At 37.8% G+C, this 14,899-nt stretch overlaps 1 protein-coding gene across 13 annotated transcripts in view; it reads right to left on the bottom strand.

Annotated features, from left to right (window-relative positions):
- Positions 1-1,667: 1,667 nt before the first annotated feature.
- Positions 1,668-14,899, bottom strand: part of MYO3B (myosin IIIB) — a 213,651-nt gene continuing 200,419 nt past the window's right edge. For 10 of the 13 annotated variants that reach the window (XM_069781384.1, XM_069781385.1, XM_069781383.1 and 7 more), the window contains 3 exons: positions 4,607-4,713; positions 4,186-4,232; positions 1,668-2,872 (listed from right to left, as the gene is read on the bottom strand). In XM_069781384.1, coding sequence (XP_069637485.1) covers positions 2,737-2,872; positions 4,186-4,232; positions 4,607-4,713 — 290 coding nt within the window. In that variant the 3' untranslated portion in view covers positions 1,668-2,736. Of the gene's footprint in view, positions 2,873-4,185; positions 4,233-4,606; positions 4,714-14,899 lie in introns of those variants that run through there. The other 3 variants (XR_011324318.1, XR_011324319.1, XM_069781388.1) reach the window with 2 other exon arrangements.

Below are 14,899 nucleotides of genomic sequence, written 5' to 3'. Positions count from 1 at the left end.
AGGGGTTATCTGGTGAGGGTAAAGTGAATTGATCAAAAACAAACGAGGAAAGGGGGATAAATTATGAAATAATAAAATGCACATAGTGGCTTTGTGCACAGTTTTTAGCTAAGAAGTAGCAAGAATGAGAACACACTACTCAACAGCAGCTTTTAGATAGTAACTTCAGTATAAAAATATTAGTGACAGTAAACTAATTTGAAAATTTATAGCAGATGTAGATAGTGGCATTACATATAACAAGGAATATATTGTATTTTACCCTTTCCATGCAATTAAAGACTGCTTAATATCTCTTTGAAGTCCATTTCTGATGGCTGAGATTGGTACAAGCTTAACAATTGAGAAGAAGAAAAAAGAAGAAACCTAAGGAATGTACATTTAACGTTCTAAAGCTGCTCTTGTTTAATTCGGGCCCCCATTCAGCAAAGCACTTAATCACGTGCTGAAATGTCATTGATTTCAGTGGGATTTCACTTAGGCTTTGGCTTAAGTGCTTCACTGAATTATATATTATTTTTCACTTTCCCTTACTTCTTTATGAAATTAATAGAACTACACAGAGTAATGTATTACTCAGTGTAAGGTAAACTGCTGTTTTTTAGACAGGTTTTTATAATATCTAACTGGAAAGCTGACTACCATTTAACTAAAACAATTGATATACTCTAACTACACATAATAATGATGTGAATTGCAGTAATAATAAAACTTTATTTTCCCAAATAGTTTTCAAAAAGGATGGATGGAACCAGAAAACATCGATATTGCTAGAACTCCATGTGATCTATGCTAATATAAGAATAGAGTAAGTAATTTGACTCTTTTAAAATGTTATTTTCTATTCAAATATGTTACAAATTAATGGATAATTTATACATTGCATAGGAAAAGAAAAGTTTTATGGTTTTTTTTTTGAAGTATCATAACAAATACTCATTCTTGTTGTATTTTGACAAAATGTAAAGAAAGCGATCTGCACACATGCATTCATATTAGTTGCCATTCGTATTTGCACTGCATTTTTGAATATCATTAATTCACCTGCAGCTACTCACCAATTCTCTGTTGTTTAAAAAATCTCTACATTTTAAAGGCTCTAAAGTGCCTTTAAAGTACATCTACCCAGATGTACAGCAGAGAAGAATGAGGAGTGAACCGAAGGACTTCAATCTCTGGCAGGATTTTAGCTTTTAGTTTCAACCTTCTGTCACATTTTAGGTGAAGAATGAGTGAAGGATTGTTCTTCCTGGAATGACTGAATCCTTTTCTCATCATCATCTGCCCTGCTTGACTTAATTTCTGTGTTTATTAGGAGAGACAAAGCTTTTGCTGAACTATCCATTTCATTACCTTTTCTCCTGTCAAACCCTATTCTGGTTTAGGGATGGCCTGACTGCACTTGGGTCTCATTTCCCATGCCATCTCCCCTTGTCCTGTGGTCAAAAAGTTGGTGCCAGTGAACCCTGATGGTAAGAAATTCTGCAGCTTAAGGAACAGGTGTGAATTGCACCTCTGCAAGGAAGAAGTTTTGTTAGCACAGATCAGGGTAAACCCATACGAAGGAAGATAAAACCAAGAGTCATAATTAGGTCTATATAATACAAGGTCAGATTTAATCAGCATGGTTTCTCAAAAAAAAAAAGAAAAAAAAAATTGTGAGCAAATTTGTAAGGCGGTACACATGAATGTTTTATTCCCAAAAGTTTTTTACAAGAGCTTTTATGGAAAAGAAGCAAAGAATTGTCACAGATCAAAACTGTGGCTCAGAAACAACAAGATAAAATAGTCAGCTTCTGTCACGGAAACAGTTACCAGCAAAGCATCTCAGCGTTCCATAGAAAGTTACATATTGTTTCATTAAGGATTTGGAAAGAAAGTGAAAAGCAAGTAGAAAAATTTGCAGGTGACATTTTTTTCCCTGCTACATACAAGAGGGCTGTGGAAATGTACGAATCACTGGAGCCCAGAAATACAGGTTAAGAAAGAAATTAAATACTTGCATGGATAACAAGAATAACTAGTCATAATGATGGTTTCAGTCACAAGGACTATATGAAGCAGTGTGTGAAATGTTAGCTTTAAAACTGTTTTGCTTCTTATATTTGAAATAATTCTTCACGATAGGCTTATGGTAAACTAATACTTTATAAGAAAAATATTTACAAGGTAAATTGAGTCACAATCATTATTTCAGATGATTTTACTCTGTACATTTTTATAGTGTTAAAAGCCATACACAGCACAGAAAGTTATAAAGGATAGTGTTTAATACCAGTCTAATGAAATGCAAAACATTTTCACTGTGACCCCAAATGAAAATTTTTAGTAGAGTTCTTTTAATCCAGTTCAGTTCCTTGATCTTACTTTTCACACAGCTCTACCAGCAGTTGTGCCAGCACAACAGAAGGGATGGCACAGGGTGGGAACAGCAGCTGGGGGGGGAGCAGGGAAGAAGGGGTTAGAACTGTATAAACTAACCTTGCTGCTAAAGAAACGTGTCCATTACCAACATCAACACATACAGGTAGTGCTGCTCCCCTTCACTGGAACTGCTTATAGAAATACAGCTAAATGGGACAATTCACAGTTACAAAACCAGGTCTAAATTAGTGAAAGAAAGTTACTAGCTGAAACGGTATTTTTTAATATATAAACACACACACAAAGTTAGTTGGAAGAGATTACCATCATGAAAATACTCTTACCAGTATTAGTCAATAGAGTAAGTGAGGTTCAGCTTTGAGCAAAAGACACTCCTCTTGAAGAAGGAGGAGATGGGGAACTAAGAAAGCTCTCATCTTCAGGGATAGATTCAACAGCTGACAATGATTTGTAATACTCATCCTCTCCGTCCAGCACTTTGATTTGGCTTGAAAGAAAACAAACAACATTTATTAAGTTAAAAAATTAATTCTGTCAGTATCTTCAGAAATAGAAACTTCTCCGTGGATGTGAAAATGAAGAGTCCTAATACAAGAAAGGAAAAAAAAAGATGGGATGATTTGATGAGACAGATATAGCTTTTATACATACTTTTACTTTGCTATTACTTTATTATGATTATACTCTGAATGGTTCTGAGGATCAGTGAAATGCAATATAGTCTTTCATTTTGGGTGTACAGAATGACAGACCAACTATTTGCATCAAATAGGCATTTCATTTGAGCAATGTGACTTTTTTGTCTGTACATGTTCCACAAGTAAGGTACAATTTTGATAACGCATTTCAGCTGATGGTTTGCTGTGAATACGAGCCAAAGACCACATCACCAATTTGGGGGGAAAGCCCTATTGACATCAAGGAGCTTTCATTTTCCTGTGGTGTATGATGAGCACTGCAGTTTCATGCTAGTGTTTTTATTCCCTGAACAGGGATACAGACTTTTTTAAACTAGGGGAGGGAGATAAAATAAACCAAATCTTGTGCAGTCGTGCAAAATTTTGGGCTTTAACCTTGACTCAAAGACCTCCTATTCATACAGTTATATTAAAAAGATTAATTAAAAACAGAGGACATAATACAGAAAGTTCTTGTACACTTTTGGAGTACATGCATTTGCAAGACCAAGCATCCATCAGTTCTCTCTGGTCCACGTGATCAGTCAATGAAATATTTTGGCAATTGTATAGTAGCCAGCCTGGCTTTTGTAAATTGTTTTCAGTGATTTCTACCTATCACCAGGTGACAACTGCTCATGTGACAATGAGAACCGACTCAGTTCAACGGAGAAGGAGCAATTCCCTTTTGGGCTAAGTGGCCTCTCTGTCAGTTCTTAAAATGTGCTCCCCCAGGAGGGCTGAAGCCCATTGCGAGTGTAATGCTGCAAAGCTGGCAGGGCTTCTGCCCGTGTTCTAGGTCAGAGAACTTGTTTCAACACCCTTCATCTGGCACCTTTCACTATGGCTAAATGCATTTAAAAACATGAAGAAAGCTGTTTTTTTGTAGTAGTAGTACTCGGAAAGACCTGGGGAGCATATTTTGTAAGAATCAGTTCTAGTGTCTGTAGACAGCAGTACATGCAAGTTTTACATTTGCTTCTGCAGAAAATGTCCAATGTCAACGCAGAGAAATATGTTGTTTATTTTTAGAAACCTCTCTAGAAAGTTTTGCATATTCTGTAATATCACAAAGGACTTCTTCTGTTTACAGTTGCTTAGAACTAAGAAGATAGATATTTACCCAAGTTTTCTTGGCTTCCTCTTGCTCCCTTGATATTCTAGAGTTCCCTGTGGAGAGGGCCAAGAACACACAGTCAAAGCAAAGCAGCAAGTCGTTAATTTTTAATTCAAAGTGATTTTGTGTTGAATGCAAGCAGATGCTGATAATATCAGAAGTCACAGCATAATTTTTTTGATCAAAGGGCTCAAGTGAGCCTGATGAAGCATGCATCTTGCTCGTCTTTGATAAACCACATCAATTATTCACCGTGAAGGCAGACATCCTGACATGAAAGCAACAGATAAAGAGCATAAGCACATGTTCAAGACGAGAGCAGAAGAACGTGGGGGTGGGGCTGGAGGGGCTGAAACAGGTATTAATAACAGAATTATTAACTGGAAACAAAGCCAGTAAAACAGCTTTATTGCCACTTTGAACTCACGTTTAACTGGTTATAGTACATGTTGTCCTCGGGGCTATTCAGCATTTTGGGCTGCTGACATCGTCGACGAGGTGTTCTCAGCTTCTGTTCAAGACAGTTTTCTGAACCTACAGTAAGATAACACAATTTAGTTTTAAGCTGTGCCAGGTGCTGTGAACGTCTTAGCATATTTTAGTCTGTAAACAGTCTTCTGTCCTATTTGGTCCTGGATTTATTAGCAAGTCTGTCCTATCCAAAGTAAGCACACAGAAACTTGGGAATCGTTGTTTTATCTTTTGAAACTTAGTTCAAACATAAGTTTTTAGGCAGAACTTAATTTTTCCTTTTATAACATTTTTTATTCTTCCATATATCTATATCACACAGCTCCTTATTCCTTTCACACTTTATCTTAGTATCTTCTGTTATCTAAGCAGGAAATGAGGTATATTGTGACCAGCTATGGATATATCATTCAGCAGCAGCAAAACCGTTTTTCTACAGTAGACAGTAATAAAGCCTTTTGACTGATGAGACTTAGTCTATTATAATCATTTTTATATAATAAAAAGGCTACCTTCTTGACATGGCTCTCTGTTTAATCGGAGTAATCGGACTGGTTTGGAAACGTTTTCTTAATATAATTTGTGATGCGCTGTAAAGTAACAGTTGCTTAAAGTCATCTGGAAAGCAGAGTTTAAAGATGAATGAAATATTTCAGAAAGGGTGGATTCTGAAAAGAACTAACACCCTTTTCTTTTCTTTTCTTTTTTTTTTTTTTTGTATTACGGAAAAAAGACATTATGGTGTGCTGTAGTCTATTTTACCAGGCATTTTCTGTGGCACATCCTCTAGATAACCAGGACAACTATTTTCAGTATAAATCAGAATCACTACGTTACTAAAAGACACTAGGGGGGGTAAGGAAAGGTCACTTACTTTTCAAATAATTCTCCCAATGCCTTTGACTTTTCTGATAGCTCCCTATTGAAAATTATTTTAGTGACAGTAAGAATAAAAACAGATTTTGGTGGCACCGAAAGAAAAATACACATCTTATCACATTTGCATCCCATACTGCATGGGTAACTTGTGCCGATACAAAAGACCAGCACAAAGATCAAGCAGCATGAGTTCCTTTAAACACTTCAAAACTGAAGTCAATGTGGCTTGTGTGGATGCAGGGCTCTAATCTCACAAATAATTTGTAAGATCTGGCCTTAAGGAGCAGCTAATATTACAAAGGAGGTTTATTATAAACCCAGGTTTACAGTTTGCAACTATTGTACTTTTCTGCAATTACTGAGTGAGGTAGAGGAGGTGGTTGAATTTTGGCCTTTTCAGCCAAATAACTGACTGTTCTGGGACATTTTCTCTCTTTCACTGTATTTCTCCCTCTCAACAGTAAAATTTGAAAGACAGTAGTTTCCTCTGAGTGTGGGACTGCAATCTCTGTGTGGGAGGGAGCACTTTTTTCGTGCCAACTGTCATGTTCCTTCACAACACCTGGGAGGGATGGTGGGTTAAATGGCCACCAGGGAACTGACTGCAGAGCTGGGTGAATGAGAATTTCTCATTCTCATTTTAGAATTTCTCTAAAAATGAAAAACAATTTTATAGAGAAATGTTACATTTCTCCAGTAATACAAAGTAACTTTTAAATAATACGCTCATGTTGCTTGCTAATTTAATACCCAAAGCTTCAATGCTTTATACTTTCAAGTTCAGTAAACCTTTATATTTTTGCTAAAGAGCTTGTGATGGCTGAGCCTCAACCTTTGCTACTTGTATTGTATATAACCAGACATGGCAGAAGCTGTTCCAGAAAATGCTTCTGGGGAAATTGGGTGCCCAAATAATATCTGTGTCTTTGGAAAGTTTTTTTCTCTAATATTTAGATAGGACATAAGTGTGATTTTGTTATCTCTGAAGTCTCTGGAAGTTTTGTGGAAGACCTGCCATAACGACATTCTACTCTCTCCCTGTTTGCTCTGAAAGTTACTCAAATTGATCTTAGGCTTTCTGTCTCATGACAGGAGGGTCTGCAATTTTTGTTTTCAGTCGCAAGGCCATCTGAATTCCTTTTTACAGCAGTGTAGTTCTTGAATACCTCTCCACAAATAATTTTTTAATTCTAGGAAGAGGCTGGTATGAATAAAGACTCAGGTCCGCACAGTTTTGCATAACTTCACACACCTCTCTGCAGCTTGCCAGAAGTAAAAACACAGCACACAAATATTTAGAAATTTTCAAACAGTATGATAATATGATGGGGTATTCTTTTTTCCTTTCCCCCAAACACTGTTGTGGCCTTCATGTTATTTTTTCAAAACACCTATATGTAGAGTCTTTGTTTTAAAAATGTCTTTTATTCATTAGGATTCTGAGACACTAATATTTTGCTCTAGCTTTTTATGCTGACACTTAACTATTTTTGTATATTCTATGGGTGGTCTGCAGTTTGTGTCCTCCAAAGGAAATACCCTTTCAGTGGGCCCATTTGTCTTAGTGTTTAGTAGCATACTACACGAACACTACAAAATCTGGTAACATTTATCATAAACTACCATATCTGGAGAAAACGGTATTAACATGTGCTCAACACTCAGCAATTGAATAGGCATTTTAAATGCTGTTCTAAAATATTTTGCTTTGATGACAAACTTAAAGCCACCAATAAGAAAAAAGTCACTTGTCATTTTAATAGCAATAGCAGCACCACCAGTATCATTAACAGGGTATTGTCTACACTGCACCCAATTTGTGCTAAGTGCCTCTGGCACGTCCAGTCTCCTGAGTTTGCCACAAATTTAGAGACCAGATGAGAGAGTGAGCACATGAACTTCTTTCAGGTTGTCCTTTAGTACCATTTTAAAGGTAGGAGATCTGCCCCCCCTTTTGTCTGGAAGAAAACCTTTCCTTTGTAGCTCTAAGCACAGAAATTCCTTAGGTTACAATTTCTTTATTGGTAACTTGCTTACTGCAGAAATAACACAGAGTAGGTAAAATGCCTTCTGCCAAGTGCACTGTGTCAGCTGATCTAGCAAGTGTAGGGCAGCTGAGGTTCTGGGCATCCTTCTTTCCTCACTTGAACCCAGAGAGGCTGATACACATGGGTGAGCAGGGTCATGTAGATGCTACCCTGAAGCCACCACAAAATTGATGTTGCTTACAGTGAAGGGAATTAGAAACTGGCAAATGGGTAAAACTCTTGGAGTTTAAAGTATTTTTAAGTAAACAAACCAATGGTATTTCTGTTTACTCCTCTGTTACCACTATTGGTTATCCTTTTTATTTCTCTGATACGTAAGAGCCCAAGTCAATAGATCAGGACCTTGCAGTGCTCAAACAGATTAAAAAGCCGTGTGTTTTCAACTAAATGCAAAGTCAAACATTCGAGTTAGTTACATTTTTAAGAATTGGGAATTGCATAGTTGGAAAGCAGTGTCTCCAAGAGAGAGCTGGGAATCATCACAGATATTCAGCTGAATATGAAGCAGACTGGGTGCAAAGCAGAAGACTACTCAATAGAAATAGGAAAACAGTTGTATCATTGAGTGCAGAATTATTTTAAAGTGCCTGCTGTAAACTGCAGAACAAGAACAATTTGAAATCTGGAAAACCTGCCATATGGTGAGAAATTTAAGAAGACTGTTCTATTTAATTTTTTTTCAAAAAAAGTTAAGAGGTGATTTGAAGCAAGTCTAAGCCCCTCTATAGAAAGTGGAGGGTTTTTCACCTTCAGAAACAAAAGTCTGAACTGTCTAATGGTCAGAAGTGGAAGAAAATTTCAGATCAGAAATACAGCACATACATAGTGAAAACAATCAGTCAGGAGAAAAAAAATATTTAGCAGTATGAGGGAAGCTCAGGTTGAGACTGGAAGCTTTTAGAAAAGGTATGTTTTGACTCAAGCTGAAGTTAAAAACTATTCAAGATATGACATATATCACTTCTAGCTTAACATGAATTCTTTTCTCTAATGTGATTTTTATCTACGAGTCTCAATCTGTAGAAGATTTTGTATTGATCTTTTCATTTCTGGGATATACTTTCACCTCGGAATTTCCATGTGACTCTTCTTCTTTACTTTCTTATAGCTGAAATGGAAATATTTTTCTTCAGTTAGCCATCACATCCATCATACTGACACTTTTTATGACATCTCTTGGCTTGCAGATGATTAGCACATTTCTTATGCCATATCTTATTTAGATGATTTTTCTGTTTTTCAAAAACCCATCCTTTACATAAGTTGCAAAGGACCCTTTCAGAAATGCACAAACGGACAAACAGGAAGATTTAATGAAAAACTTAAAAATGCTCTTTAGCACTGACACAAGGACTTTTCCATCTAGGATTTGGGCCCTGACCAATTCTTTCAAAACAGTACCTGCAAAAAATGTATTTTTCTAATGATTTCCCATGAGGCAGACGACTTCACTTAATATTCAGTGAAGATCTCTTCTTAGATGTCCTGTTTGTCCTGCTTATCTTGGTATTGAAAACTTAGGGACCAGGCACTGGGCACACTCTTCAGAGGAACTGAGAATCATCAGATTTTGCTCTCTGAAATGAAGCTAGGGTCTTCATAAACTCTTCATAATTAAACTCTTGCTTCAAAAACCCCTTCACGCTGATAACCTCACCAAACATTGCTAATTTTTCCTATATGGAGAATTCTGCAGAGAAGATGGTGATGAGGCAGCTACAACTGCATTTGGAACTTGTAAAATCCACTGATGTGAGTCAGATATTGTTTTAAGGTTGGTGCAGCACAGAGTGGGCTCTAAACCCCAGATGACATCTTACTTTTAGCAAGGAATGCACAGAAGGGATCTTTGCCAATGTGTCAGTGCCACAAAGTGGGCTGTGTCACCTATTCCCTTGCTGAAGGGACTCCATCCACTACAACGCATATTGAAGCGTGGAGCTGAGTAGTCTCATTTTCCTTCATACGCCATTTACCCAAAACAGGTTTGGAAGGGGTTAGTCTTGTCTCTTCTGTTATAGGTGAACACAAATCTAATATCACAAGAACGGTAGTCCTTCTCTAATTAATCAGACAGGGAGATTTAGAGTACGAGAAGGGGCAGCCTGCTAAAGGAAAGGTAATGGGGCCATTTAGGGAATCATATATATTATTAATAGCGTAGGCAAATAAAGTACATAAATCAGTATGACCAAGAAAAATAGTAAGCATGTGGCTGATTTCCAATCTATAATATCAGATGAAACATGAAAGTGCAACCCTTAATTATAAGCAAATATTAGCACAGACTCATGGGATCTCATCATAACATCTCAAGGTCTACATTCATGAAAATTTAAGCAATGTTTAAAATCATGTTAATTTGTTCTTTGTTTGTTTCTTTTCCTGCCAGTCTAATTTATTCCAAAAGACTTTGGTTCTCAAGCCTGGATATATTGATCATGCCTATGTAAAGCATTGTTATAGCCTGGGGAGAAGACTTTTGTGGAAAAACTTGTCTTTGTTCTCCTTTGATAATTTATATGTATTTTGATGTTTTCAAGCTTTTCCAGTTTTGAATCATTTTTCAAGGCAGCAAGTTAAATTCACTTTTTCTCTTGAAGTCTTAGGCAAATGCAGAAATGACCTCACAGACAATGATAATATACATCCTCCTCCTGGACTGGATGCTAAGTGGATAATTATGTGCAGCATGTTGATTTCAAGGAACAGCTACATTTTCTTCTGTGCCATACAAGTCTATTCAAGCAGACGGCTCAAGGGGCTAGTGATTCTGGTCCCACTCATATCAGTGTTAAATGGGAGTGACTGAACATCACTTATGCAGTAAAAAATGCTGTAAATGAACTAGGCTTTATGATTTTAATTATTTCAGCTTTATTTTAAAAAAGAACGATTTACAAAGGGCACATAATGCTGTTTGGCCAAGACTGTTCATACAAACACATTTTCCTCCCTTTCTTGTTCCCATGATTCTCCACCATTTGCACAAATTAGCATCACACTGTAAGTGCAAAATGGGAGTAAAATGAAAAACTTGCCTGAGAAGCAGAGTGAATACTCAGGCAGTTAGCTTCCACTGAGTACCTGCTGCACCTGCCTGCCTGCCACACTCAAGCCAGTTAATGCAGAACTATCTTGCACATCCCTGTACAAAACTGCGGTCAGCGTGACTTTAGTATGAGCACACATTAAGAGATAGCAGGCCCACATCACAGGGCATTTGTTCACTGCCTGTTAAATGCTACCAACTATAAATGCATCAGAAACAAGGACAGGGTAACAGGTCTAATAGGCTTCACAGAATAAGTACTGTAGAATAATCTGTAGCTTCATTTGGGAATAACGAAGTTATCAGGTCTATGCTATATACTATAAATTTAATTATGTTATGTGTCCTGGTTTTAGCTGGGATAGAGTTAACTGTCTTCCTAGTAGCTGGTATGGTGCTATGTTTTGAGTTCAGTATGTGAAGAATGTTGATAACACTGATGTTTTCAGTTGTTGCTAAGTAGTGTTTATACCAAGTCAAGGATTTTTCAGCTTCTCATGCCCAGCCAGCGAGAAAGCTGGAGGGGCACAAGAAGTTGGCACAGGACAGAGCCAGGGCAGCTGACCCAAACTGGCCAACAGGGTATTCCATACCATGGGACGTCCCATCCAGTATAGGAACTGGGAAGTGGGGGCGGGGAATCACCACTCGGGGACTAACTGGGTGTCAGTCGGCGGGTGGTGAGTAATTGCACTGCACATCATTTGTACATTCCAATCCTTTCATTATTGCTGTTGTCATTTTATTAGTGTTATCATGGTCATTATTAGTTTCTTCTTTTCTGTTCTGCTAAACTGTTCTTATCTCAACCCACGGGTTTTGCTTCTTTTCCTGATTTTCTCCCCCATCCGACTGGGGGGTGGGGTAGAGTGAGTGAGTGGTTGCGTGGTGCTTAGTTGCTGGCTGGGGTTAAACCACGACATTATGGTAGTTCTGCAAAAATGCTGGAGGCTGATAGAAAATAAACACACTGTCTCTGAAAGATTTTAATCTCAGTACAAGCAAAACCACACCATGAGACAACAACATAGGGTAGGAGAGAATAAAGAGCAAATCTGCTTGGTGACTTAAGTAATGAGGTGTGTCTCTAGCATCTTCTTTTCCCTTTTGAGGTTAATGAGAGGGAAAGAGAAAACTAAAGGAAAGAGAAATGGACAGGAAAAAGACAAAAAATGAAAAGATCAAGTAAGATACTGGGAAAGTAAGGAAGAGAAGAAGGGAATAAACAACCATTAATGGTGAAGCAGTAGAACCTAAGTTCTGGCATCAGAGGATTTGATTAATCTAGTAACATCAGGAGCCTGGAGGCATGTCGGCATATTTAATACTATTAACAATTGTAATTCTCTCCAGGATACTTCATGCTTACCTAGCAGTAGCTTCAGAGCTCTGCAAATGTTCAATAAGGCCATCCATTCTGTTGATATAATGAGATATAGTATGACGGGAACCATTCTTGCCACCAAATTCCTGCAGTCCCTTCTTCTGCAGAAGAGTGTCCAGGAATATTTATAGGGGCTAGTGCTCTTCATGCTGCTAGTGACAAGCAAGCATGGAAAGAACAATAAATCAGATGTCCTTTGAGGAGTTACAAGGCCTCAGCCCTTGCTAACTGTCACAAAATATCTTACTGGAGCTTCACATAAGTGTTGCTAAGGGAAAGGACATTAACTACTTCAAAAATACGTATTAATGCTTAGAAAGAGTGATTAGTCCTTCACGAATCCTGCAACTGCAGTGTACTCAAAGCTCTTACTTGGATTCGGTAGGTAAGAATAATAAGTTAATTAGTTTCAGTGTCAAGTGCTTTGTAGTCTAAGTCTATAGCTCCAAATGTAGTTACCAGATTCACTGAAAACACAGAATCTGGAGGGGTAAAAAGTCCTATAATAGAAAGATTTAAAATAAAATAAAACCAAGCTTCATGATCACCTCAGATCCCCCACACGACTGTGGTGAACTAGAATTCTGTTTATTCAGATGGAGTGTGCTCACAGTGCCAAGAGCCATAGACTGCTAGGGAAATTAGTGTAGCCTCTTTGATGTCATGTGCATCCCAGAATCTGTAACACACTGCTAAAACTGTGAGCACAGCCTTTTGTTTATAACCCTAAACAGAACCATTTGAATACACACACTGAAAGAACTCATAACAGAAGCAATGCGTTTTCTTCCACCCAGTGATTCATTACTTATGGCTTTATTTTAGATACTGCAGTTCTACGCAAAGCCATATGCTTTAGATTATAAAGCACACTAAGCAAATCATAAGTTTTTCAAGATGGTATGTAAAGGCTGTTTTTGCATCTGTTTGTTGCCAGTGACCCAGATGATACTGTAATTAGAACAACAAATATTTTATGTGAAATCAATCATTTAGCTGTCTCTGAACCCTGAGACAATGGCTTTTAGATACACTTTGTTGGGAAACAAGATCCATAAATAGTTAGAATCTTGGCTTTTGTTGTTTTTTTCCCTTCCAACACAGTTCTGATCCTTCAGTATTTGTCAGCTCTTTCAGTCTCTATTGTGAGTGATTTAACTGTAGAGGGAAAAGGCAGAGATTAAACAAAACATACCAAAGAACCAAACTGTCAGTAACTAACATGGGTAAGATTCAAACCTGTCAGCAAACAGCATGCTTCTACAAGTATGGTCTTGAAGACGTGTCTTCCTATACACATTGAATATACACAACCCCTCATATGCCCTGCATGTAGTAATATCTAATAGTGGGTTCCAGAGGTGTGGCAACCAGTCAACTAACCAGTCAAAGCCAAGAGGTTTACAGAGCTACAACTTTAACTTCAGGAAAAAAATCACGCCAAACCATCCTGAATGGCAGAAACTACTTCTGGACAAAGCAGAAAACTGATGATTATTTTTCTTCCCCTCCTTAAACATGACCCAGGGCAGTTGTGGAAGCTGCTTTTTGGTGAATTTTTGGGATCTTTTTAGAAGAGACAGTTACTGGTGAAAACCAGGACATTTCAGGTATGCTGGAATTATTACATATCACAGCATATTTCCTGGTAAGACCTGCTTAATCCAGTAGCCACCAGGTGATAAGAAATAGCTGTCTTACATTATCATGTGAGGTAAGTGATGTCTCTCTTGCTGTTTGAGCAGTGCTGTATAATCAATATAGAATTTCGCAGGGGAAAAACCTACTGAGAGCAATTAAATACGAAGAGAACACTTCCGGATCGGGAAATCCCTGAGCCACAAACCATGCTAGGCTGGAGAGTGTTCTGGGCAAATATCTCTGCTTGCCCTACTTTTTTACTATACCCTAGGCTTTTGCTCTTGGTTACTGTCAGAGAGAGGAAATTAGGCTAAACAGACTTGGATTGGACTTCAAATGCTCTTTCTTGGTGTTTCCCCCCCCCCCCCTTTTTCTTTGTGAGGTTGCTAACATTCAAATGACAGGAAAGAAATCCACTTAGATTCAAGCAGAACAAATCCCCAAGAGACACCTGAACCTGAGGTTGAGGTAACTCCTCACAAGGTGCATATCAGAATCTTCAATGCAAAGATCATTTCAAGGTCAACTTTAACTTCTTATGGTAGGACGGCTGTATTACACTTGCCTTTCTGTTAGCACTGCACCGGATCAGCCTGAGCTTCTGGAAGGCAGAAGTAGAAATCCCATGCAAAGAGGAATACTAAGGAAAGCCAGGCATTCTTCAGTTTTCTGGACATGCCCCATTTTCCCTTCTCTGGAATTATTCATCTGAGGTACTAGTCTTGAAGTAGAAACACTGGGACACCTACACAGGCATTGTGTACCCGGAGGCTTGCCATGATGCAAGCTTGTCCCATCAGCATTATGTCATGGTTGGGACTCAGCCTGTTGGTGCAGTTTATTTGTTTAGTGAAGTTAAAGAAAATAGGATTAGAAAGAACCTCAAGTGACTGCTTTGTCCTTCCCTGCCTTCCAAAGTAAAACCACATCTCATGTTGGAGGTATGAGAAATTTTCAAAATTGCTCAGAAACAAAAATATAAAAAAAATCCTCACAAACATAGCATCAACAATGGAGCCATTCATTATTACTTCTGCATGATACTATGACAGCTATTCCTTCAAAGAAGAATTAGGATGATGATTTAGTCAATCTGATTGATTAAATAGCTTTGGCAATTTTAAAGTATGAATCCTAAATATCCTGATGGTATCATCAATTTTAGAGATATTCTCCAAAGTACATTTGGACTTTGCAATGCAAAAGTTTTTAAACTGCAGATTGTGGATCTCAAGAGCTGTGTAT

The sequence above is a fragment of the Haliaeetus albicilla genome, chromosome 4 (genome assembly GCF_947461875.1).
Source record: "Haliaeetus albicilla chromosome 4, bHalAlb1.1, whole genome shotgun sequence".
Lineage (NCBI taxonomy): Eukaryota > Metazoa > Chordata > Aves > Accipitriformes > Accipitridae > Haliaeetus > Haliaeetus albicilla.
Note: the sequence above shows the minus strand (reverse complement) of the source record. Positions and strands in the feature narration are given on the sequence as shown.